This window comes from Culex quinquefasciatus, chromosome 2 (assembly GCF_015732765.1).
Source record: "Culex quinquefasciatus strain JHB chromosome 2, VPISU_Cqui_1.0_pri_paternal, whole genome shotgun sequence".
NCBI classification, from domain to species: domain Eukaryota; kingdom Metazoa; phylum Arthropoda; class Insecta; order Diptera; family Culicidae; genus Culex; species Culex quinquefasciatus.
The window spans coordinates 133334301-133361971 of NC_051862.1; the positions used below are offsets into that span (position 1 = coordinate 133334301).

The following is a 27671-nucleotide window of genomic DNA, read 5'->3' on the forward strand; positions in this document are numbered from 1 at the left end:
AATTACCCAGCAGTTTTGACAACTTGAAATTTGTAGTATTAAGCTAGTGATTTTTCGCGATTTCGCGGAAGCCGCGTAATCTGTTAAGTTTGCCCTTGGCCGTGAAATTTGATTAATGTCGGGAAATGCCGCGAAATTCGAAATAATCATTTCTAAAATTGTTTCCCACTGTATTTAAACTTAGAGTTTTTGAAAAATTCACACGTTTTTACCTGGCTTTCTTTCTGGCTTTCTGGGAACAGTTTTATGGAAAAAAGTTTCAAGGCTTATATTGGTCAATTAATACACAATTTTATAACAACTTGAGGTTGCTGAGCTGTGCTTCCAGTATGGGTAGAGCCAGATACCGTTGGGACTCTCCTTCAAAACCCAGGATCGGCATGACGCTCGAAGTTACGCTAGGCCAAGAAAACATTCGCGATCAACTAAGGAAAAACTACCTTTATTTCACGCGGTTCGACGACAGTTTATTGGGCACTTCCTTCCTCACTCCTCACTAGCACGTCTCCCTTCCCACTTCCTTACTTCCTAGATCCTACCTCACACGATCCTTCTTCCTACTTCCTTGTGCACCGATGATCTGCTGCGGGGCCCCGATCTGCACTGCGGTCGTCGTTGTTCCGTCCGGATGACCGTTGAGCTCCTCCTGCAGTACGCCAACGGGGGTGGCTTCTCGGTCGTCGGATGGACCCTCCGACTTCTGCTGCTGCTTCTCGGACCTATCGCCAGCCGTCCGTGTCCTTCCTGCGCGTGTAACGGTGCTGCAGGCTTCGACGAGGCAGCGCCTCCGTCGGGATTGTCCGGGTTTGGGACACGGAGGTTACGTGGCGGCTTGGCGACGCACCGACCAACGGGTTGACGGTTGGTGGTTTCGGGGTTGGTCTGCCGGGCCGGATATGGCAAGGCCAGGGCAGAAACCAACGGGGTTTCACGGGGGAAACTTGGGATAAACCCGAGAGGTCCTAGGGCAGAGGGATTTGAAGATGGCGTTAGCGCGATGGCGGTCGGGATCAAGGTTCACTAGGGGGATTGTTGTGGGGGATATCATCCTACCTGGGATGTCCAAATCTCGAGCAGCTCCTGCTCTTCGCTGTCCGCGGAACGTAGCACGGTTCCGGGCACTTCCTGACACGGTCAGGTTCACTGCGGCCGCTGGTCCAACTCCGGGACACTGGCCTTCGGTTTCGGCTGCGATTGACGACAGCCTCCTTCGTCGTACAACACCGGACTTAATGATGGCGCAATCCTGGCCACTTCGTCCTGAACCCCCCCTGATCCGAGACCCGCCAACTTTCCTCTCTTTTCGCCCTCTTTCGCCACCCCCTGTTGATCTCTCGTGCGATGTTTTCCACGACGACATCTGGTGGTGGCTAGCGGCAACAACGCACTGCGTGGGACTGGTCGTTCTGGGAGACGTCCAGGTAGCTTTCCGTCGACAACCACGAACATCTCTTGGCACTACATTTACACAAATACGCGACGAGTCACACCGATATCGAACACTACAGACACACTGGTTACAATTTAGAAAAAAAGAGTGCCAAAAAATGTTAATCAAAACGTCAAAGAATGAACGCAAAGCAATTCGAGTTATTGTTTTATTAGTTATCAACATAATGAACAAATTTTAAAATTTAAGAAGTTTGTTTTTTATTCAATTAGGTTAAATGTTAATATAAAACATGTTGAATGATTTTGTAGGAATTTGTTTAAAATCTTTTTTTTTTTTTAAGCTGCTTCCAATGTTTTTTCTCAATTATTTTGAATATATTTTAGATAATCGATTTTCTTAAATCTGAAAATTGTACACAGTTTCATCCATTTAATTTGCCAAAACTGAATCCGTGATTTTTTTTTTTTTTTTGCAATGAAAAAATGGTGTTAAATGGTTTTATTTTATATCTTGAGCTACTGCTAATTTTTCAGAAACTTTTCTGAACACAATTATTCTAAAATATTACGCGAAATTGCCATAAAATATCAAGGTTTTGTTATTGGCATTGCACGAAATTTTATATAATACCTTGAAAAATCACTAGCCCTGGTTATACTAAAAAGTATTCAAATTTCATGCAATCCTCATATTTAAACCAAACTACTTTAAACCTTTGGTTAAATGAATTTAAAACTCAATAAAAGTGCCAAAAATCACATTCAATTCAAAATTCGTAAGATTTTCATAAATTTTAATAAGTAGTAAACTATTAAAGGGTCTGATTGTTATCCAAGGGCAGCGATGGAATAATCATCATCAAAAGAAGAACTTTTGACGTTCACGTCAAAACTTTTTTTCGTAAAATCGCGATAACTCGTGAAGTTGTTTAGCAAACTCCTTATGTCTTTATATCAAATTTTTTGTAATTGTCTGCTGTACAACTTTGTTACACTTTAAAAAATAACCCTGCAAAGTTAGAAAAAACACGAAATTTTAAAATGAAAAATTTTGTTCTAAATGAAAAAATGACCCTTCTGGGTCAATGTAGATTCGAAAAGTACATTAAATTTCCCATAAAATGTCCCATGTTCCAAAAATTTTTACAGTCGAGTATCGGAAAATGGGAGAATTTTTAAAACTTTTTCAGTGTTTTTTTCGATGAAAAATACGTTTTTTCGGAATTCTGAGTACGCCATCAAATCGGGCGTCTAATTTTACATTAAAGTCCCTTTGACACCAAATTTCTATCTCATCACCGTTTCAGGCTGCAAATTATTGAAAAACACCTCTTTTTTCGCATGTTCAAAAATGGAAGGGGTCGTACCGCCCCTCCGTCACGAGATATCAAAAAACGGACCTCGGATTCGTGATCAGGGACAAAAGTTACCCCTTAGGACAAAGTTTCACGCAAATCGAAGAGGGGTCGGGGCAACTGCTGTGTGAGTTGGTGGAGAATTACCCAATGAAAAGACATTGTAGCCCAACTTTATGGAAAGACGGAAGAAATTTGAAGAATTATTAGTTTTTGAGATAATGCCAGCTTACGATACACTATGTAAGGGAGCGTCCATTGTCAATTCACTTTTATGACAGAAGGGTGTCCAGTAGACAAACCTTTCACCCAAATAAGAGCCCAAATGGTTGAAACAACGTTTTGATGTATTTCTACGTAAAAAAAGATTTTTCAAGGTTTGGTCAGATGCTTTACCGTTATCGTGAACCACCCTTATTTTCAATAAAACCCAAAAATTGCCCCTTTCCATCTACAACAACTCTTCTGAAGACAGCAAGGCTCCAGAAAGGGACTTTTTTAAATCCATTTTCACTTAATTTTGTAATTTAGACAACTGTACAATGTGACCTCGCTCTCAACATATTTGTAGAAGCATTTTTCTGCACCTAAATATGTATGTATGTGATTCCAACATTCGATTGATGAGATGATTCCATCATTAATTTGCATTAGTGCTGCAAATTAATGTCAATCGCTCTTATATCACTGGGTTTGGGTGCATTCTCCAAAATCAAACCTGACTTCAAAACATTCCAAGAGTGGAATCTCAAACCGGTGATCCAATCAAGAAGATACGCATCATTTCCAGCTAGTTCTGCTGCGTTTCATCAATTCTGTCTCACCAGATCGGCAGCTACTCATTATCCGATCTTCGAACCCAAACTGCATGCAACGCCAGTGGCGCTGGCCGCAGTTCATTGATGTGCCCTGAAGGAAAAACCTCGGACCCGAGACTTTTGAATCACTTCGCTCATAATCTATAATTAATTGCTCATTAACAAACAACATAGTATCATCATTGTTCGGTTCGGCTCCTGCCCGCCCCTAAGTGGCCCCGAGGAGACCCTGAGAAGACCCTGATTTTCACAGTGGCCCCTAGCCCGAGGTGGTCCTCGACAAAGTCCGAGAGTGGTGGTGGCGTCTACATTAGAAACCCAGACTGGTCGCCGAAAGAGCGCGCCGCCAAGCCGTAAATCGCGCGGGGATGCTCCTCTTTCGGTTCCCAAGGATCATTTCTGGGAACAACGCGCGGTTAGCAGCAGAAATGGCTTTGAACGATCGTTTTGTGGCTCGTCGGCTAATTCCGTCTAAATGACCTTAGTTTACCGCAACCTGTGTTTAAGGGCGTGGAGTTGAGTCTAGTGGTGACTCCTCTCGATTTGGGACTGGATAGTTTGTGTAACATTTTGATGCGGATTTGGGAAACCTCAAATGATTTTAGAGTTTTAAAATTTGGTGCAGAAACATTGAAAGTTCCAATGATTATTTAAGCATGTGTCATAATTTCAACCATCTAAAACACTTTGGTATAAGCTCGAATCAATCAGCCATCACTTGGATGAAAGATACAAAATGAAGAAGTCACGAAACCCCAAATTTCCCTTCCAGACATAATCCAATTATGACAGGACCCTAATGAAATCATCAAACAAAATCCTTCCAATCAAACAACCACAAAAACCATGGCTATTCTCGCGCTGTCCCCCCAGGGCAACTAAAGTCCATCAACCTGGGATCATCTCAAATCGCTAAACCGGTGCGTGTTTAAAACTGATAAGTAGATCAATTTCGAGACCGTCGGCGACCCGTCAACGCGTTGAAGACTTCCCCGCAGCGTTCGTGTTTACAAGCGCGAGCTTCCATAAAATGAACCGTTTTTGTTAATTTATTAAAATCAATCTACCTACCCTCGAACTCTTCGATCAGATCGACCTGATGAGCCTTTGGTCTATGCAGCCTGGCGAGCTTCGTAATTGGTTCCCCACTTTGGTGGCCTGACCACGGCTTGGTTGTTGCGTGCGGCTAATGTCGAACTGTGTTTATGAGTAATTTCCTGGCGTTGATGGGGCTGATTTGTTCCAACGGCGATCATAAATTATGCGCATACGATCGGAAGCTGAGCGGGATTGAGAGCTCAAAAGGTGCATGTTAATTAATTATGCTGGCGGTCAGGCGGTGACTACCCTGAAGTATTATTCAAACTAGTTTAACAGGCTGCGACATGCGGAAAATGCTGTTTAGAAAATGTTTAGTACTCTTTATTTTGCTTAAACTTTGAAAGAAATTTCATTCTTGAGTACCCAAGTAACATTTTTTTCCAGGAGTTCTACAAGAGCTCTTCAAGATAGCTACAGCATAGCAGTTTGGACCGCGGTAGGATAAAATTCTCTTCAAAACTTCTTCAAGAGTTTGGAAGAGTACTTGAAGAGAGTTTTATCCTACCGCGGTCCAAACTGCTATGCTGTAGCTATCTTGAAGAGCTCTTGTAGAGCTCCTGGAAAAAATGTTACTTGGGTACCGTCATCTGGAGTGACATAGAGTCTGGTGGGTGAGATTGGGCATACAAAAATGCAGAAAATAATGCATAGGGGAAATATGCCCATTTTAAGCCTAATAAGCGGTCGTGTTTGACTGATGCTTGATAATCTGGATTGTTCCTTGAAATTCATTAAAACCAAGTACACCAACGAGTAGAGCAACTTTTTGTGAACATTTCTGTTTATTTTCACTTTTATTAAAGATTATGCTATTCCTTTTACAAGCATTTAAAAAAAATATTTCAAAAATGCATTCTAATCAGTCGAGTGCATTGGGCCACGCCCATTTTTCTATTTTCAGCTTAGTTCTTTGTTTCTTCCAGCGCTCTTTTGGGTCTGCTTAGTGCTGCCAAAATTGATGAAATTTTAAGCGAACACTCACGAAAAGTAGCATTTATAGCGAAAGTTTCCTGGCAGCACTTGCTCACTCCAACAGGCGCTGCGCCAGCATGTTGGTGGTGTTGGTGGCCACCCTTTGTTCTTTATTTGCCTTCGCTCCTCGCTCGGTTTTCTTCAGCCTTCGATTAGAATCGAAAAAAAATTGAAACGTCAAAAGGCTTAGCGCGTTTGTTTTTTTGTTGGTGCTTGCTAATTATTTACTTTTTTCGGGATTATTTTTCAGGTGAGTGACTATGTAATGGTCAAAAGAACATGTTGCCGGTAGTTGGAAGCAATTTTATATCTTAAGCGCTTTGAAATCGTTAGCGCAAGTAAAAAGATATTGATGGCGACTTTCGTTAAGCAGTTAACCTCTGATCTTGCGTGTGGATGTGTGTGCCATTAAAATGATGAGAAATGGTCTCGCAAAATAGAAATTATGATCAAAAGTGCATTAAATTTGATCTTTTTGGCCAGTAAGTGGCATAAATTTGCGTTCTTACTCGAGGCGGTGCTGTTGCTGGTAAGTTTATAGCCTGAAATGTATTTTTGGAGCTTTAATCGAGCATCAAACTTTTCATATGACGAAGTTGTTTGATTGGAAAGGGTATATTTCCCCTAGTTGTGTTATTGTTCTTCGCACAATTACGAATCACTCTAATTTAACTGAGACTTCCACATCTAATCTAATCTAATCAGACCCTAGCGCAGCCAATCTTTCGAAGGGATCCTGGACCGTGCCTTAGGTTAGATGACGCCTAGCACTCTTCTTGTCATTTATTAACATTTGTAGTGCGCCATTGCATCGGAATGCATTGAAACATCACAAGCGTTAAAGCGGCCAGGCCTACTGCGTAAAGCCGTATCGCAGAGATGACTCGTAATTGGGTTGAGTTTGAGGACGGAGTGTTCGAACTACAACACAATTCTGAATCGACAGGGGAGGAAGAAGCGTGGGGACACACCACTATACGCTCCGTGAGAAGATGAGAAGGTAAGAAGGTTTGGTACTCCGGGACCCTCTGGGATGGGACATTGTATTTCCACGAATGCCCTGGACACTATTTGCCGTGGTTATAGCGTTCTAAATATTTTTAACATTTCTGAAAAAAAACACACGACTTTAAAATATTATTAACTCAAAAATGATAAAAATTAATATGGGATATTTATGCGGACAAAGGCAACATACTGCTGTACATTTATTATCCATTTACAATTTTTATTACTTTTGTTCTAAATGAAAAAATGACCCTTCTGGGTCAATGTAGATTCGAAAAGTACATTAAATTTCCCATAAAATGTCCCATGTTCCAAAAATTTTTACAGTCGAGTATCGGAAAATGGGAGAATTTTTAAAACTTTTTCAGTGTTTTTTTCGATGAAAAATACGTTTTTTCGGAATTCTGAGTACGCCATCAAATCGGGCGTCTAATTTTACATTAAAGTCCCTTTGACACCAAATTTCTATCTCATCACCGTTTCAGGCTGCAAATTATTGAAAAACACCTCTTTTTTCGCATGTTCAAAAATGGAAGGGGTCGTACCGCCCCTCCGTCACGAGATATCAAAAAACGGACCTCGGATTCGTGATCAGGGACAAAAGTTACCCCTTAGGACAAAGTTTCACGCAAATCGAAGAGGGGTCGGGGCAACTGCTGTGTGAGTTGGTGGAGAATTACCCAATGAAAAGACATTGTAGCCCAACTTTATGGAAAGACGGAAGAAATTTGAAGAATTATTAGTTTTGAGATAATGCCAGCTTACGATACACTATGTAAGGGAGCGTCCATTGTCAATTCACTTTTATGACAGAAGGGTGTCCAGTAGACAAACCTTTCACCCAAATAAGAGCCCAAATGGTTGAAACAACGTTTTGATGTATTTCTACGTAAAAAAAGATTTTTCAAGGTTTGGTCAGATGCTTTTACCGTTATCGTGAACCACCCTTATTTTCAATAAAACCCAAAAATTGCCCCTTTCCATCTACAACAACTCTTCTGAAGACAGCAAGGCTCCAGAAAGGGACTTTTTTAAATCCATTTTCACTTAATTTTGTAATTTAGACAACTGTACAATGTGACCTCGCTCTCAACATATTTGTAGAAGCATTTTTCTGCACCTAAATATGTATGTATGTGATTCCAACATTCGATTGATGAGATGATTCCATCATTAATTTGCATTAGTGCTGCAAATTAATGTCAATCGCTCTTATATCACTGGGTTTGGGTGCATTCTCCAAAATCAAACCTGACTTCAAAACATTCCAAGAGTGGAATCTCAAACCGGTGATCCAATCAAGAAGATACGCATCATTTCCAGCTAGTTCTGCTGCGTTTCATCAATTCTGTCTCACCAGATCGGCAGCTACTCATTATCCGATCTTCGAACCCAAACTGCATGCAACGCCAGTGGCGCTGGCCGCAGTTCATTGATGTGCCCTGAAGGAAAAACCTCGGACCCGAGACTTTTGAATCACTTCGCTCATAATCTATAATTAATTGCTCATTAACAAACAACATAGTATCATCATTGTTCGGTTCGGCTCCTGCCCGCCCCTAAGTGGCCCCGAGGAGACCCTGAGAAGACCCTGATTTTCACAGTGGCCCCTAGCCCGAGGTGGTCCTCGACAAAGTCCGAGAGTGGTGGTGGCGTCTACATTAGAAACCCAGACTGGTCGCCGAAAGAGCGCGCCGCCAAGCCGTAAATCGCGCGGGGATGCTCCTCTTTCGGTTCCCAAGGATCATTTCTGGGAACAACGCGCGGTTAGCAGCAGAAATGGCTTTGAACGATCGTTTTGTGGCTCGTCGGCTAATTCCGTCTAAATGACCTTAGTTTACCGCAACCTGTGTTTAAGGGCGTGGAGTTGAGTCTAGTGGTGACTCCTCTCGATTTGGGACTGGATAGTTTGTGTAACATTTTGATGCGGATTTGGGAAACCTCAAATGATTTTAGAGTTTTAAAATTTGGTGCAGAAACATTGAAAGTTCCAATGATTATTTAAGCATGTGTCATAATTTCAACCATCTAAAACACTTTGGTATAAGCTCGAATCAATCAGCCATCACTTGGATGAAAGATACAAAATGAAGAAGTCACGAAACCCCAAATTTCCCTTCCAGACATAATCCAATTATGACAGGACCCTAATGAAATCATCAAACAAAATCCTTCCAATCAAACAACCACAAAAACCATGGCTATTCTCGCGCTGTCCCCCCAGGGCAACTAAAGTCCATCAACCTGGGATCATCTCAAATCGCTAAACCGGTGCGTGTTTAAAACTGATAAGTAGATCAATTTCGAGACCGTCGGCGACCCGTCAACGCGTTGAAGACTTCCCCGCAGCGTTCGTGTTTACAAGCGCGAGCTTCCATAAAATGAACCGTTTTTGTTAATTTATTAAAATCAATCTACCTACCCTCGAACTCTTCGATCAGATCGACCTGATGAGCCTTTGGTCTATGCAGCCTGGCGAGCTTCGTAATTGGTTCCCCACTTTGGTGGCCTGACCACGGCTTGGTTGTTGCGTGCGGCTAATGTCGAACTGTGTTTATGAGTAATTTCCTGGCGTTGATGGGGCTGATTTGTTCCAACGGCGATCATAAATTATGCGCATACGATCGGAAGCTGAGCGGGATTGAGAGCTCAAAAGGTGCATGTTAATTAATTATGCTGGCGGTCAGGCGGTGACTACCCTGAAGTATTATTCAAACTAGTTTAACAGGCTGCGACATGCGGAAAATGCTGTTTAGAAAATGTTTAGTACTCTTTATTTTGCTTAAACTTTGAAAGAAATTTCATTCTTGAGTACCCAAGTAACATTTTTTCCAGGAGTTCTACAAGAGCTTTCAAGATAGCTACAGCATAGCAGTTTGGACCGCGGTAGGATAAAATTCTCTTCAAAACTTCTTCAAGAGTTTGGAAGAGTACTTGAAGAGAGTTTTATCCTACCGCGGTCCAAACTGCTATGCTGTAGCTATCTTGAAGAGCTCTTGTAGAGCTCCTGGAAAAAATGTTACTTGGGTACCGTCATCTGGAGTGACATAGAGTCTGGTGGGTGAGATTGGGCATACAAAAATGCAGAAAATAATGCATAGGGGAAATATGCCCATTTTAAGCCTAATAAGCGGTCGTGTTTGACTGATGCTTGATAATCTGGATTGTTCCTTGAAATTCATTAAAACCAAGTACACCAACGAGTAGAGCAACTTTTTGTGAACATTTCTGTTTATTTTCACTTTTATTAAAGATTATGCTATTCCTTTTACAAGCATTTAAAAAAAATATTTCAAAAATGCATTCTAATCAGTCGAGTGCATTGGGCCACGCCCATTTTTCTATTTTCAGCTTAGTTCTTTGTTTCTTCCAGCGCTCTTTTGGGTCTGCTTAGTGCTGCCAAAATTGATGAAATTTTAAGCGAACACTCACGAAAAGTAGCATTTATAGCGAAAGTTTCCTGGCAGCACTTGCTCACTCCAACAGGCGCTGCGCCAGCATGTTGGTGGTGTTGGTGGCCACCCTTTGTTCTTTATTTGCCTTCGCTCCTCGCTCGGTTTTCTTCAGCCTTCGATTAGAATCGAAAAAAAATTGAAACGTCAAAAGGCTTAGCGCGTTTGTTTTTTTGTTGGTGCTTGCTAATTATTTACTTTTTTCGGGATTATTTTTCAGGTGAGTGACTATGTAATGGTCAAAAGAACATGTTGCCGGTAGTTGGAAGCAATTTTATATCTTAAGCGCTTTGAAATCGTTAGCGCAAGTAAAAAGATATTGATGGCGACTTTCGTTAAGCAGTTAACCTCTGATCTTGCGTGTGGATGTGTGTGCCATTAAAATGATGAGAAATGGTCTCGCAAAATAGAAATTATGATCAAAAGTGCATTAAATTTGATCTTTTTGGCCAGTAAGTGGCATAAATTTGCGTTCTTACTCGAGGCGGTGCTGTTGCTGGTAAGTTTATAGCCTGAAATGTATTTTTGGGAGCTTTAATCGAGCATCAAACTTTTCATATGACGAAGTTGTTTGATTGGAAAGGGTATATTTCCCCCTAGTTGTGTTATTGTTCTTCGCACAATTACGAATCACTCTAATTTAACTGAGACTTCCACATCTAATCTAATCTAATCAGACCCTAGCGCAGCCAATCTTTCGAAGGGATCCTGGACCGTGCCTTAGGTTAGATGACGCCTAGCACTCTTCTTGTCATTTATTAACATTTGTAGTGCGCCATTGCATCGGAATGCATTGAAACATCACAAGCGTTAAAGCGGCCAGGCCTACTGCGTAAAGCCGTATCGCAGAGATGACTCGTAATTGGGTTGAGTTTGAGGACGGAGTGTTCGAACTACAACACAATTCTGAATCGACAGGGGAGGAAGAAGCGTGGGGACACACCACTATACGCTCCGTGAGAAGATGAGAAGGTAAGAAGGTTTGGTACTCCGGGACCCTCTGGGATGGGACATTGTATTTCCACGAATGCCCTGGACACTATTTGCCGTGGTTATAGCGTTCTAAATATTTTTAACATTTCTGAAAAAAAACACACGACTTTAAAATATTATTAACTCAAAAATGATAAAAATTAATATGGGATATTTATGCGGACAAAGGCAACATACTGCTGTACATTTATTATCCATTTACAATTTTTATTACTTTCTTTATAAAGAAAGGTATTTAGTTGACATGTTGCATGGCAAAGTCGTCAGTCCAAATCTAAGGAAAGGAAGTTCAAAATTGTTTATGTCGATTTATAATTTCAATTCTTCATTCAGCAATTCCCCACGAAAACAGCATGGCCAAAAACCAAAATGGGCTCCGAAATAGAAGACTCGTGTTTTTTACCATTAAGGGGATCTGCGCCGTGTTAGGGTGGTTCAAAAAAGGCAATTTTCGTCGATCTTCACAAAAAAAAAAACATGGTCCAGTCTTTTAAAGTCTTTTAAAAAGTAGCCCAGACTCGATTATCCGAAGGCCTTGGAAAATTTTCACTTCGGATAATAAAAACTACGGATAATCGAGGCTATGAATAATCGAGTCTGAACTGTACACTTGTGATCCTAAACCATATCGAATGCAACTTGATTTAAATCGTTTTTTTTTTCAACATAGTAACAAACATACATACATGCACACAAACACACACCCACAAACATTTGGTCTGTTTTTGATTATGAGTCAAAAGGTATCAATGAAGGTGGGTCTACGAACTATTCATTTGAATAAGTCTATTATCAGAGCAGTATTACAACATATTCTTAATAGAAATTTCAAAAATGATCTTATAGACAATTGCCACAAGAAAGGAAATGTATTCAAAAAATCTTATTTTTCAGATAAGAAAATAGCAGTAATTACCTGTTCATATTTTCCAGATACAATAATGCGAGGTCACATATCCGAGTTACTTTTGTAACGTTGTTAATTGCCAGCTATGCAAAATTCCAAGCCACGGCTATATCCTTAACTCAATAAGAAAGGTCAACCCGGCCTGCAAAGGGTTAAATACCGCTTTGCGTGATCCAGCGTCCGAAACTGTAAACGTTTCGTGCTTCTTCAGGTTGCAGCCCGTATGGCATGGCACATGAAATACTCAAAGTCCTACCCTACAATAAAAACACACGAAGAAATCCCTCCATATCAATGCGCAAATGCCTCACCCACGACTCGCGCGGTGGGAGTGACCCAAGAGGGGTGGTTTCATGGGTGGAAAAGGGGGTGGAAAACCAAAATGTATGCCTTTATTACTCGACCGAATCCGTGGGAAACTGACGTGTGCCCGCGGGCGTGTGCCATCGAGCCATGCCGAGAGTTGCTGCGTTCCTCCGGTTTCTGCTGCAGATGCTGGATAAAGCTGTGGCCTGATGGAGTCAGGTCTCAGCTCAGCTGAGTGATGATGGTCGGTGCAAGAACGCAACCAATAGAACGGATTGGCTTGTTCTCTGAGAAAGAAACTTACTATTCTAATTTTATTAAAACATACGATAGCCTTTACTGGTATCACCAGAGATGAGTACTTAATCACCAATTGATCAATAACGTTTATAAGTTATACGAAAAAAACATCGGTCATTTTTTTCTACCGTAGAAACTCAATACCGTTGATATTTTCGTTTATTTAAAAGATTAAAATCGTTTTAGATCCCACTTAAACGATTACCTTGCTAGGAATCTTTTGTCAAAATTGAGTACCTTTCAGTACAAAAGCAAAAACAACCTCAACCACTTACGGACCATTGACAAATAGAAAGGTGAGAGTGTATTTCGTACTGAAATCTCATCTACCTTCTACCACCGGCGTGGGGCTTTGTAACACCTTCGGAAAGGTGGCTGGCTAGCTGCTACTCAGAACAAATTACCGTTCATCATCCGCTGAAGAGCCGCTGCTGTTGCCGCCTAAGTACTACATAATGTCTTGCGTCTTTTTTTTGAGCTGAGGTTCTTTTCATTAGCGGATTTACGAGACTCCAGACGGATAAAGGTTTCCGATCTTTTCGGTTTTACGACGACGACCACAGTAGTGGCCAAGCAAGATCTCCGCACCGGGTCCGTTTGGGTTATTTACAGTATGATTTAATGCCTCGAGACGCTAAAAGTGCGCAAATCGGATGCCCACAATAATGGCCTATCTACAATCACTTAGCTTAGAACATCTAAGTAAAGTAGTTACTTAGGAAAGTCTGCAACTTACGTTCGTCATCCACAATCAACTTAGAAAACTTGCTGGGCTGATATACGTTGCTATGCAGTTGTTTGTTTACCTTTGATATGGAAACGTCAATTTACCGTAGATTTTGAAATTTTCCAAACCAAACGTCAGTTTCTAATTTGATTACTTTTCCATTGTAGAAACTCAGATTCATTTCCATTGATTCAAATTCCTAAGCTAAGTGAAATTTTCTAAGCTAAGTGATTGTAGATAGGCCATAAGCCGCTGACCCTAACGCGTAAGCCCTGTAAACCCGACGCAAGCCTTGAAGAGAGCATCGAAGCATGCGTTGAATAGATCTCGGGACCGCAGTCTTCAAGTTGTCGGTCAGAGCAAGAGTTGGTCACGGCTTTTACGAACTGTGAAAATGCTCCGTGTAATTGTTGGACACCCTCTCATGCGAATAATCGCCGTTTCCTGTGAGTTCTTCACCGGGAATTGCGGTGCGTGTAGGTGAGAACCCGAGTAGAGATTGTTCATTACGCCAATCTTTGATTTCAGTGGTTATCCCCAAGAAAGCCCGGATTTGGACCACCCTACCCACAACTTTTTTTTAAATTTTATATAACCTTAGAAAACTTTAACGATATTTGTTTAACTTCAAGCCAACATTTATTTTGGTTCCACGTGTGAAAAATTGAATTAAGGGGGTCAATGTGGGCACATAGAAGCATTTTCATAAAACACAATATTTTACACAAACATACACATATTTATGACAGAAAAATATTGTTTCAAAAAATTTCAATGGAAATTTAAGTGCAATTAGTTGAAATACATTTTAAATGCTTTCCCCTGCGTTTAGAATCATTTTTAGCATGTTTGGGTTGATTTTAAAATCTTTGAAAGTTTTCTATTTTTCAATTTTCAATTCAATATTTCAATTTTTTTTTCACTATAATTTTTGTTCTCGTCATATCTCACATTTTTTGAAAACTAATGAAAGCAAATCAACTGATCTAGTGTTAAAGGCATTTTTTTTAAACACTTATTCCTTGCAAATTTATGGCTTGTTACACTCAAACCCCGATGGTTTGACACCAACTGTTGTCAAACGACCGGGATCACTTTTTAGTTTGACACCCCTTTTACACGGAGTTCACACACACTACCAAACGTTTGTTTTGATAGTGTTCGTGAACGCCGTGTAAAAAGTTCGTGACTTTGACCAACCAACGGGGTACAAACTAAAAAAAAGTGTCAAACAATAAAGTGACCAACCACCGGGGGTTGAGTGTATTTCAATATTTATATTTCTGGAAATTTCTGAAAAGTTGGCATTCCATGTCCCCTAAAACCTATTGCGGCTATCAGGATAAATTATCATTCTGCTGCGATCGTATCCCGCATTTGCGAAAATCGCAGAGGTCCCTTCAAAAAAATCAAATCAAATCAAATTATTCGCTCCACAGCATTGCCTTGGCAGAGGTCCCTTAGTAGGCTCAATAATTATTGTTGTTATGTCCGATCAACATGCTTGACTTATTAGGGTTGTATCGAAAAAAATAAAATTGTCCAAATTTAGTGAGCACAGCACTTTTACAGTTCCTTTTGGGGCCCTTAACAACTCATCAAAGTTTGGTACCGATTTGTTTAGTCCTCACTTTGCGCAAAGCGATTTAATTTTCCATACAAATTTGTATGGGGAAAACCATTTTTTTGGATTTTGGTATTTATCAAATCCACGTTTCATGCTATATCAAAACCGGACTCATTTTTGGATGCACTGGAATGTCCTCTACAACTTTCCCGAAGAGAGTATGATGCTAGCTTGCCCCTAAAAAAAGATACCGCGTGTTCAAAACTCGTCTAAAACGTGTTTATTGCTCGAAAATCACGTTTTAGACGAGTTTTGAGGACGCTATATCTTCTTTCAGGAGCAAGTTAGCACCATACTCTCTTCGGCGAAGTTGTAGAGCACATTCTAGAACATCCGATTATGAGTCCGGTTTTGATATAGCATGAAACGTGGATTTGATAAATACCAAAATCCAAAAAAATGGTTTTCCCCATACAAATTTGTATGGAAAATTCAATCGCTTTGCGCAAAGTGAGGACTAAACCAATCGGTCCCAAACTTTGGGGAGTGGTTTAGGGCCCCAAAAGGAACTGAAAAAGGGCTGTGCTAGAAAATTGATTTTGATATTACACCCTATTGACTTATATTGCCACGCATTTTTTTTTTTTTTTTGCAAATCAGGTTTTAGTGACAAAATGTGAAATTAAAAAACACCACTTTTTCCACGTATCATTTTTTTTTCAATGTAGTCCAACTTTGCCGAAGACACCAAATCGATCAAAAAATTCCTTCAAAAGATACAGATTTTCAAATTTTTCATTTTTGTATGGACAGCTTTCAATCTTGTATAGAAAATTATATGGACAAACTAATGATGCAAAATGGTTTCTTTGGGCATACCGAAGGCATCATAAAAGCTTCAGCCGGATTAAATTATACAAAACTTAAAATTTAAAAAAAATGCAAATGCAATTACACACCAATTGACCAGTTGTTTTGCAGTCGTTAGTTCTAACATTTCTGAGCATATCCGATTTTTTGCGATAAAAAAACTTTTCGCGGTACTGTACATAACATTGAATTAAAACAAGACTCATGACCATTGAATTAAAACAAGACTCATGACAGTTGCGCTACAAACCGTGTTTTCACAAAACTAAACTCTTCCACTGCAAGACCAGCCATCGACAGCCGACGAGAAGTGGTTTCCGAATAAGCAATAAAAGGGCCCATTTCCAGTTGGTGGCGAGCTTCTCTAAAACAACTTCCAATGCAACTGCTCAGAACAGACCAGGAAAAAATCCCGGGGTCGTGATTATTGTTTGCTTATTCTCATGCGTGTTGCGGCGGTTTTCAAAATTACCCATGCGTTAAATTGGCGCAAAAATAACACTCTCTTGCGCGTGTGTGTGTTTTGAGGTCGGAAAGTGTGAAAAGCGCAAAACGTTTTTTTTGTTTTGTTCTCGCTGAGCTGAACTTTTGAGCGGGACAAATTTTGCACTTTTTATGGCTGTTGTTCTTTTCTGTGGTTCTGGAATCGGGAAACTACATGTTTATTTCTTCATTTGGTTCGAGAGGGAAGAATCACGTTTTGGTATGGTTATTACACGCATTGCTTGTTCTATTATTTGGAAAGATCACAACGAATGATGATGATAGTGTAGAAATTGCGATTGTATTTTTGCAGTTATGGCCGTATTTTTGCAGTTGCATATGGCATAAACATGACGTGTGTGATGGAAAATTGAACATAACCATCAGGTAGTTGTGTGCAAAAGAAACAGAGTGTCCAGGAAACTCCTAGTTTGGCTTCTGAAAAGTTAGCGAGCCTGACTTTGGATCCAACTCCAACAATCAAATAAGATTCGATTCACCAAATCCGACTCCAAACAACAAGTTGTTGACCATGAGCTGACTCTGACTCCAGCTAATTAAATTTGCTATTGAACTCAGCCCTCTTTTACACCAGAATACTGCCCATGTTCGCATAAATGTCCCATATGCAAAAACAGCAAGCTGAGAAAACGCTTTGAAGTTTGTCCCATACATAAGGTTACGTGTTAAGTTTTCGCGAAAAAACTGGATTTCCTCCTGATTTCTAGAACAATGTACTGGATCTTATAAGCTCTTTCGAAAGAGCACACAATTTTGAATCAAACTACATCAATAACTCCAAATCGATGAACATGCATATGGGACATTTATGCGATCAGGGGCAGAATACTAGATTTGAACTAATGACCTTTTGATTCTAAGTCCAACCATTCAACATCGGCTCCACCGACACTCACAAATGTTCAAATTTGAAGGATTGTTTGATTTTTTGACAAATATATCAGATTGATAAACGTTAAAGAATCATTCTACAAAATCATTTCGTGTTCTTGATTAATCAATAAAAAAAAAACACAATTAATCCCAACCACTTAAGTGCATGTGCCAACACCTTTCAACATGCTTCTTTAAACAACCACTTCCAAGCATGCCAAATTACCAGTTATAAAAGCCTCCCTTCGGGATACGGTGCAAAGACCTCCGCGCGTAAACCTGGTGCCGTTTGCTAATTTTCCCTTCAGTTGTTCCGCGGAAATGCGTAAAAAATACCAGAAGTCCGTCGAAGCGTAAAAACAAAAAAAAACCTGCAAAACCAACCTCCTGCCGTAAAACACAGTGTTCAGGAATCGAATGGCTCAAGGCCTCGTTTGGCGCTCTACCGTGAGCTTATTGAGCGGTTCAGCAGCAGTGGTTATATAGACCAACTGTTTCCCGCAAGTCCCTTGAGGTACAACCCAGAAGGACGCGGCAAACAACGTTTTTAAACCGTATAATTGTACTGCCGCGCGCTGCCCCCCAAAGGGTAAGATTAATGCAAATTAGGGTCCACTTTGTCTTGAAATCGTTAGGACGGCAGATCGTGGAGTGGCCACAGTGGCAGCAGCTGCCCTGACGTGTGCTGAATCCGTGCTGCTCCGGAGGCTCCGGTAGCCGCAAAAACGCATTACGTGACTTGATGGAGATGCAAATTTTCGAGGGCGCTTCGGGAGATTTGTGCAAAGTTCGTTTTTTATGGGGCCCTCGTTTTTACGCCCCAAAAGGGCGTTCCTAATAATGAAGTGATGAAATGATTACCTTCGAGTGAGTTGTTTGTTCTTGGCTTACATTCCTTTGAGGGAATTTCAAGGGAAAAAATGCTTTCTTATCAAGGAAATGTAACGCGCTTCCGAAATTTTCTCAGGAAATGACACCAAAAAGTTGAGCAAACGAAATGCTACCATAAAGTGTGACGGTTCGTCAGAAAACCAGACTTTCTCGAGCGCAAGAAAGTTGATAAGGCGAATCGTATATGTAATTACCCCTCGCGCAAGTTTAAACATCTAAATTAAGGGGAGTGTTGACCGTGTTGACAGACAGACAGAGCCCGACCGCAGCCATGAAAAGGTGAGATATACAAGATAGTTTTCGAGGGGAGTGAACAACGAACTTGTTTCACTTTTCCAGGAATTTCGGGAGCAGTTTGCCGAGGGCTCAACTAATTTACACTTTATCAAATATTGTTGCGCTCGCCCTTTGTCGGAAGAACGGGCCGGGAATTCCAGGGAGCGATGGTATGATGTTCTATTTTCTTGCTCGTGGCGAGGGGAATGTTTGCAGGTTTATGAGCGTGTCAACCCCTTTGAATCAAAATTTGTTCCTCACAAATATGGCTGCCGCAGGTATGGCTAACCGTTATGAGTAATGGCCATCGGATGCTGAATCCCATGAAATATTCCCTACGAAGCTACCGTTACAAATGAAAAGAAGGGTTTCGATTTCATTTAATCAACCTTTTTTGAATATTTTCTTATGTTTAATTTCACAAGCTTTGAAAATCCTAAATAACTTTATAATGTGCCAATTTGAACAATTTTATTCGAGTTGGATAAATACGACGAGTGCTGACAAAAATAATTTACCGTCATCTGGGGCGAAACGGCACACATAGGCGAATTGGGACAGCTGTTTTACCCTGGTTACTGCACAATAGCCTGTCCCATTTTGAGGTCATGTCGAGGAATTTTAGGTGCTCATTTCTTAAACGATAGACTATGATGTTAGGAACAATGTTTTCTTAGACAAGAAAAAATAATAAAATACTTTCTCGAACCCCCAAGTCGATTTACTGAAAAATGTCTCTTTTTTTGAACAAATTTTCTAAAATCGCTTGGAATCAATACAAAAACTGTTTCGATCAGGTGTGTATTATCTTCAAACGAACGATTTTTGTCCATATATTAAGATGCACTATCAATATTGGACCAAAACTTACGTTTTTGGACTCTCCTAGGCGGATTTATGTCGAAAAAATCGTATTTTTTGGAAAAAAAAATTCAGAAATGCTCATTTAATTTAGGGTAGCCTATTTTTCCTAGTAAAAACAATACATGCAGCTTGTAGGAAATTTCATGGCAAACATTTTTCCCTCTGAGAAAATGCAATTTTGACACTCCAAAGCCGAGATATTTGAGTTTTAGTGAGAAAAAAGTGCCAATTTTCAAAATTTCTCGGAATTCAGAAGCAAGGCCTACTAACTACACGAAGTTGCAAGCATGTGTCGCAAAGGTTATGATATGCTTTCTTATAGCAATTTTGGCCGCTGAATCCGAATCTTGAATCAAATTTCATGTAAACAATCATGTTTTAGAGCTACACCCTTTTGGAATAATATTTGTGGGTTTAAATCGCTGCAATTTAAATTGATAGCAGGTTCGGTCATACTTTTCTCTGATTATTACTGATTACTGATAATAAGTTCTTGAAGACATTTTTTTTTGAGTGTTGATAAGATGGAAATTTGGTGTTAAAGGGACTTTTATGTAAAATTGAACGCCCGATTGAATGGCGACAAAATTCCGAAAAAACGTATTTTTCATCGAAAAAAACATCAAAAAAGGTTTGAAAATTAAATCAGACTACTAGGTTTTAACAGACGTTGAATAGTTTCAAAAAAAGAAATTTAATATTGGTAACCCCGACTTTATCCTACTAGAGTTAAGAAAGAAGAGATCTTAGAAATTGACATCTTTTTCAGTTGAAAACTTTTAATAATTTGTTAAAAATTCCGTATTATTTCGTGAAACATTTGTTCAGTGGTGCTGGAAACCGGAGTGACATTGATAGGACTGAAATTTATTTATCAAATCTTTTTCATCTGGTAAGGCTCAGGATTTAAATATTTTTAAACACGCTCTGGAGTAACTAAATGTCCATCTACTATTTCCTTCAAATCATACTCAGAAAAAAAATCATTTCTAGTAATCGTGAATTAAGTTCACGAATGTGAGAATCACGAAGGAATTTATTCATAAGTATGGTGCATTTGCTCTATAAACGTGAATATATTTCTCGTGGTTCTCGCATTCGTGAATTTAATTCACGATTTTGAGAATTGATTTTTCTCCGTGTAAGAAAGGGTAATCGTATTGAAATGGACTCCTACCGTCCTATGCTATGAACGAGAATGCCTCTTATTGATTTCTCATTTTTGTATGACCCAATCTCACCCCCCAGACCCAATGTCACCCCTGATAACTGTACTTTTAAAATGGCAATTGAATATGTTCAAGAAAAATACATAACAAAACTTAATTGTTTTGAAATGGACACATGCTTGAAATAACCACATAGTTAAAAGGTATTGAAGAGTATAAAAAGATTTTAATGTTGTTCTAAAATAACAATCAAACAACTTACACACGTTGTGAATATTCTTTGTATTAGAGACGGTGTGACTAAATAATATATCAATATAATTAAGGTGGAATATGGTATCTTTTACTTTTGGGGCAATGACTGTCAATGACGGTTCTGAATTTGGGGTCCAGAAATAGCATATTGAAATGAAAAATTGCTTCTACAAACAATTCAAAAATAAATCATTTTTCAAAAGAAATATTCTGAATCAAGATTTGAATGGTTTTTTCTAAAACAAACATGGCCGCCAAATGGCCGATCGGTAATGATGACTTTCAGAACCATAATTCTTCACAATGTAAGTTTAATATCAAAATTTCAATAACTTTGTGAAATACTTTCTACTTGTTAAAAAGCTTTCCAAATCTGCTAGTACAAGTTCAATTTAAGGATTTGTTTTGGTACTCAAAACGTTATCGATTTTGTTTTATTCTGAATTTTATCCATTCATCATTCACTGAATTATTTTTCCTTAGTTTTATGAATTTGTCGTTTCTAAACGCAATAGTTTTATTTAAATAATAATTGATTTTTGGTGCCTTTTTGAATCTCAAAATTAAAAATTTGGGAATAACCTTAATGTGTCGTCGGGTCGTCTAGTTTTTGAGGAAAAATTTGTGCTCCCCAACTTAGTGGTCGTGTCACCAACTATAAAATGTTGGAATCTCTTTACTAGTTTGATTTTACACTTTTTGAATTTTGCAAAACAAAGAAGCATTGATAGAATCGAACCAAAAAAAATCTTTGGAATTTAACTCATTATATCGATGCCTCTGTGCTCTATTGTTCTTAGCTTGCTGGTTTTCCTATCTAGTTAGCATAAGAGAGCACAGAGGCATCGATGCGTTGCTGATTGTTTTTTATTTTTGCCTCAATATTTATAAGTATTAAAATTCCCGAGAGTGTCGACCAAATTTCTCGGGAATCGAGGGGATCAAAAATTGCCAATTTTTCGGAAATTTGCTCTCGTCACCCTTTATCTCTAATATAATTTGGCCCAAAATGTACTCAAAACAAGCAAGCACTATCATGGCAAACTTCAGTACTCTCAGGAATTCTTGAGTCTGAAAATGTAACTCAACCATCATAATGCTAAACCTCGAATAACTCCTAGTGGCCTACTTGACCTTCTTTTCGCCCAAAATATCCCAAAACCAATTCCGCAGGAATTTCGCGCTCCCAAATCGTCCGCCGTAATCTCGAATCCACATTCTTCGACCTCGATCTTCTCTGTCCCTGGTGATCATCATCATCTTCGAGGATTCTTCCCACAAGCTCACACTGTACTACCGGTCTGATGGACTGCCCCCGCAGTAAGGTCTCTCTACCGTCCACATTTCAGGGTTTCGACCTTCTAATCATCCTTCTTTTCCTGCTCTTCTGCCATGCCCTGGGCCCAACCTTTCTCGACTGATGACTTCCAAACGTGTCCGACTTGGGCCATCCCAAAGGAATCTAAGCCCGGCCGGTGGCGTACAGGTATTCCACGCAGCATTCGGTAACCTTTAATTAGTGATAATTTTTTGGGTCATTTTTAGATTCGAAAATTATGAAAAATCTCCTCCGGGGCCCTTGTCCGCCCACCTCCGGCCGAGCCGCCTGCCGGGAGTTTGTGGCCCAATATGAAAAATGTTTCTCGGCTCGGCGGCAAATTGCCGGTTGTGACCCGGTCGCGTAACTTGAGGGACCTTGGCCCATCCCGGGCAGCAGCAGCGGCCAGTCTGGAGGGCGTGAGTGCCGCCTCGAGCCGATGGTCCGCTCAGACGTAATCAGGCGGCTTGGCGGCCAAAACGGTAGACCGCGGAGTCGATCAGGAGCTACGGCCCTGCGGGGTTCGGGAGGCGGACGCCGTGAGGGAAGGCGGCGTTGTCCGTTGTGCTCGGTCGGCGAAATTGCAATTTTTTTTTGTTTCTACTCATCTTTTCAAACTCTTATAAATATCTTCAAAATCTCATTTCTAGTCGACTCCGCAGCATTTTCAAAATTAAGCTTGAGACTAGCGAGCACAACACCAACAAAATGTTACGCTTTTTTTGGGTGGAATGTGTTTTGTTTTTGTTTTTGCGGACTTGCCACGGTGCCAGGTTCGACGACGGTGGACGATAATGATACGGTTAGATGTTGGCCTGTTGCTTGATGAATATGGAAATGATTTTTTCGGCGTGGGAAAATCGCATTTTTTTTTTTCGAGCGCAATTCAGGGAGAATCAGTTTGCGCCGCTTCATTTCGCGGATTGCGTGGGAATTTAGGGACGTGATCGAAAGATGTGGGGAAGATTTACCGAGTTCCTAAAGGAGGGCCCTTGTGAAGAGCAGTGTAATTGTGAAACGCTAAATTTAAAAAAAAACTGTTGCTAATTTGTTTATCAAGAAAATAATTAATTACACAGACAAAAAAGTTGAATTAGGTTAAAAATTTGGTTGATTGAATATTAAATCTTTTTGAGTAATTTCACATAAAAAAAATGTGTAAAATTGTGAACCTGATGAAAATTCACCAGAAACTGATGAAAATTCACCAGTTCATGAAATAATATTACACATTTTTATGACACAAAATCTGTCATCAAATTACCATCATTTTTTTCTGTGTTCGAACAAGTTTATTTTTTTTTCAGTACACTGTTAAAAAACTAATGATAATTTAGTAGGTTGAATATTAGCTCTTTTTATGAGTAATATTACCGAAAAAAATTGCAAAAATCTGATTTATCAAATTCATCATTTTCTGATGTAAGATTACACTTTTTTTTTGACACACAATCTGTCATCCTTTCCTGATGAATATTACCATCATTTTTTTTCTGTGTAGCTGATTAATGTTTTTAAGTTTTTTTGACGGTGCACATCAACCATGGTTTTTGTTACAGACATTATAGTATCTAAAAAACTACGGGTACTATCGAAATAGTGTTTTATTCATCCCCTAAATTACTGTCCACAAAGTAATTAACAACAAAGTTTGACTAATTTTACAATCCCGTTGTTGTAGGATTGAGTCCATAAGTTTGACAATTTTAGAATAAGAAGACAACAACTTCCTTTGTTTGCTGTGCACCCTTGTCGCGATAAAAAAAAATCTGCAATATTACAAAAATTAACAAATTTAAAAATGTTTCCATTTCGCTGAACATTCTCCAATAACATGTCCTGCCATTTTACACAGTTGATCATATTCCGTTTTTTTCATGCAACCTAGTAGTTTATGCAACAAGTTGCGAATATTAGTTTTTTTTTCAATTTCAAAAAACGCTTTCTGAATGTAATTTTATGTCAAACATCCATTTGTTAAGTAAATTCACCGTTCAAAACAAAAAAAAAAACATTTTGAAAAATGTTCCTTTTCGATACTAATGCTGAAAAGTTCAATTTTTCAGCACCCATTTCAAGGCCGAAAAGTAGAACTTTTTAGCACTGGTATTGAAAGGTATAAATTCTCCATTCTGTTATATTTGGTAGTGTAAAGTAGGCAGTTTCGTCGCTCGCGAATGACAGGAAAAGTAAGTAGTTTCACACTAGAGTTACTTTTGTTATCAAATTGATGGAACTACTTACGTTCCATCAATTTTACATAAAGCATCTTTAAAACCAATTTCAGGCTGCAAATTATTGAAAAACACGTATTTTTCGAATGTTCAAAATTGAAAGGGGTCTTACCGCTCCAACGTCACGAGATGTTGAGAAATAGACCTCGGCTTCGAGATCATGAACCAAAGTACGCAAATCGAAAAGGGATCGAGAAATTTATATTTTTTTAATTTTGTTTTTTTTTTGCAATACAAAAAAAACAGGATAGTAACTGTACAATTACAATTTACTTTTGAAATCTCTTCTGTCTTTCAACAACATTGTTACACTTAAACATACAAAATATTTAGTTTGTCAATAGGACAGAGTAAAATTACAGTCGTAAAAACTTTTGCTTTATATGTATGTCTAAATAAAATAAGATTTTTTTCAAAAACACCACAGTTTGATTACACTTGCCAACTCCAATTACAAGTTACCGACGGTTGCAACGGTTGGTTTCCCACGACTGTCCGTTCAAACTGAGACGGGATTGTCTACGTTTCGTCTGCTTAATTCGATTAATTTGCAAATCTCTCACCTGAAATCGAGGGATCCACGTGAGCGAAAATCGCGCATTTCACGGTAATTTCTCCAAATCGTTTTCCCATCGATTTAAGGGTTCTAAGGTGGGTTGTAAAAAGTGGGCTTGCTTGAAATCTCTACCGTCAGTACGCTCATGATCGACGGATTACCCTGGGTGAACGTGGCGGGATAAGATATTATCTTGTCAAAGCCAATGCAGATGCCTCAACGAATTGAAACCCTTTTTCCTTTTCGCTAAAAAAATCCACGACAGGATGGGAAAAAGTTTCCGGGGCTCGAGCCACAAAAGTTTTCGGTTTGACAGACACGTTGGAATCGGCACGATTTGGGGATTTTCGGTTTAATTACGTGATTAGTCCGAGACAACGACCACGGCGCGGGGCCCGGGCATCAAACGCCGGAAAAATTAGCCAAAACATTGGGCCCATAATGGCCTGGACCTTCACCGCGCCAAGCGCGCTGTGAGAAAGTGGAAATTTGTGCAATTTTTCGGTTTCGACTGTTTTGAGGATCGGACTCCAGCTGTTTCGGACCCCTTTTCAATTTCCTAGGAACTACGAATTTTTAATTAAAATCGCAATCGAATTCCCTCGAAATTCAGGGCTTTGAGAGCGCTCCAGACGGAAGGCATTGGGTGAAATATATGATTTTAATAATAACCTTGCAACCTTTTTTGATCGAGGGTTGTGTGGATAAAAAAGAAAACATTTGGACAGTAGTAGAGATGATGTTCGTTGAATGATGGGCGTAGACGGGATTGTGGAGTAATAGTTCCCGTGAAAAAAGGTCTGGAGAATTTGTAAGAGCAGGAATTTCTTGTGAGCATTTTTGAATTTATGAAACAAAGGTTCAAAATGAATATCAATAAAATTACAAAAAAAAAACAGGGAGGAATTAATCGTACATTTTCTAAAACAGTCATGAAATAGTTTAATAACCAGTTTTGAGCATTGTTAAAAAAAAGTGTTTTTAATTGTAATGAAACTAATGCAGCACATAAAAATCTTCATCGATATTTTTAAAAATAACAGAAATGGAAACGTTAGCTAATCTCAAATGTTACGAAGTGTATGAACCAGTTCAGAATTCTTCAAATCATAAATAATTGTTAGAAAAAGATAAATTAAAAATTAGGCATTTTCAAATTCGAAATGTGACGAATGATTTGCTAATACAGTCGACTCTCTGGCTGTCGATCTTCTCGATATCAATATTGCTCCATCTATCGATGAATTCTTCAGTCTCTTCAAACTGCACACTTCTATTGGCTTTAATCCTCGATATTTTCTCTTGCTTGAAGGATCTCTTCCTCGACGGTCCCTTGGATTCTGTTTGCTTTGAAAATCTCTTCCGGTTGTCAATATTGTCACTATCTCATGGCTTGCATAGACATTTTTCTTTGCGAAACGAAGCTTTGAAGGGTGTTTGACATTAGTTTGTTTTTGTTTGCTGGACGTTGCCATGATTCTCTCCCATAGCTGGGTACCAAGAAAAACATATTTTCAATCGAGTCTTCATTTTGCATCGTTCTATAAACTGATGATTCTCTTCCTCGACGGTCCCTTGGATATTGACAACCAGAGAGTCGACTGAAGTTACTAAACGTATTTTGAAAAACGTTGCTTAATCCACCTTAGGTGGGTGGTGCCTTCCTTACATTCATAAAGTTAAAACACTACAGAGCCTCAAAAAAGAGTATAAATAAGCCTTATTTTTATCAAAATATCTAAGATCCGGCCTAAAAAAGTGTATAAATAACATTTAAGTGGTTATAACTATTGATAGGGTAGTCAGATCTTCAACGTTTTAGGCTCATTGGAAAGGTCTTTTGATTACATATACAAAGACAGATCGCATGGTGGATCCGGACAACGTTTTCATCAAAATATTTAAGATCCGGCCTCCAAAAAGGTGCATAAATAACACTTAAGTGCTTATAACTTTTGATAGGATTTTAAGATCTTCAACGTTTTGGGTTCGTTGTAAAGGTCTTTTAAATACCTTTATAAAAATGTACAGCATGACGGGTTTTCTTACAAAAACCACCCTTTTTACAATCTTCCAAAGTTTAGCTAAAATCGTTTCTTAGCATAACTTTTGAAGTTCTTTTTTAAACTTCATAATATTAACAAGGGTCTTGTGGGACCCCAAGACAAATAGAATGAGACCAAAACGGTCCAAATCGGTGCGGCCAGTCCGGAGATAATCGTGTGCATATTTTTCGGTGCACGGACTCACATCCAGACACACGCACAGACATTTGTACAGAATTTGATTCTGAGTCGATAGGTATACGTGAAGGGTGGTCTACGAGGTCGAATAAAGAAGTTCGTTTTTCGAGCGATTTTATAGCCTTTTCTCATTGAGGTGAGGAAGGCAAAAATGCAGATTTGATACTGTAAATATTGTAACATAAAAATATGTTACGATACATTTTTACCATTTTTTCACAGTCTTCTTTAAAAAACTTATTATTATTATCGTTTATTGTGCTTTCTGACATTCAATTCACCAATATTGCGTGCTTTCCGAAGATAAAAGCTCAGTCATGCGTAGTACAGTTTATCCTAAGAACGTCTTTACTGAATCCAATTTTCCCCCGATGATTGGCATACGTCATCACAGCATCCTAGAATTATCTGTAGTCAATTTTAATTATAGTTTGCCTTTCTGAACCAAACCCGGCAGCAGTGCCTCCCAGTAGTTAATTCCCGAGGAAATCCGCATCTGCATCGATTTTCTATCTGTCAACAACGGAAGTGCCAGTCGTCGCCAGCACGAGGTTACGGAATCCGGAGAGCTCAGGTAGAGATTCTGTGCTTTTGCGGGTAAGGTTATCATTACGCTTTCCTTGGGAGCGATTTTGGGATTTTGGGATTGATTTTGTCTACAACGATCGGCTCGGATAATTGCAGGGAATTAAATCGATGCGGTTTGCCTTCTTCAAGAAA

General features: G+C 39.3%; 1 protein-coding gene across 1 annotated transcript; it reads right to left on the reverse strand.

The window, feature by feature from the left end:
* Positions 1-298: 298 nt before the first annotated feature.
* On the reverse strand, positions 299-27561 carry LOC119766328. The gene is made up of 3 exons (XM_038250807.1): positions 27402-27561; positions 1054-1458; positions 299-962 (listed from the first exon to the last, which is right to left on the reverse strand). The coding sequence occupies exons 1-3, from the start codon at positions 27559-27561 to the stop codon at positions 541-543; spliced, it is 987 nt and encodes a 328-aa protein (XP_038106735.1). The 3' UTR covers positions 299-540.
* Positions 27562-27671: the final 110 nt, after the last annotated feature.

Coding starts and splice junctions, on each gene's coding strand:
- LOC119766328 (XM_038250807.1), bottom strand. CDS start 27,561: ATGATAACCTTACCCGCAAAAGCACAGAATCTCTACCTGAGCTCTCCG. Junction 1,459..27,401: donor CTGGGAGGCACTGCTGCCGG/GTTTGGTTCAGA, acceptor GTGTAAATGTAG/TGCCAAGAGATGTTCGTGGT. Junction 963..1,053: donor TCGAGATTTGGACATCCCAG/GTAGGATGATAT, acceptor CCTCTGCCCTAG/GACCTCTCGGGTTTATCCCA.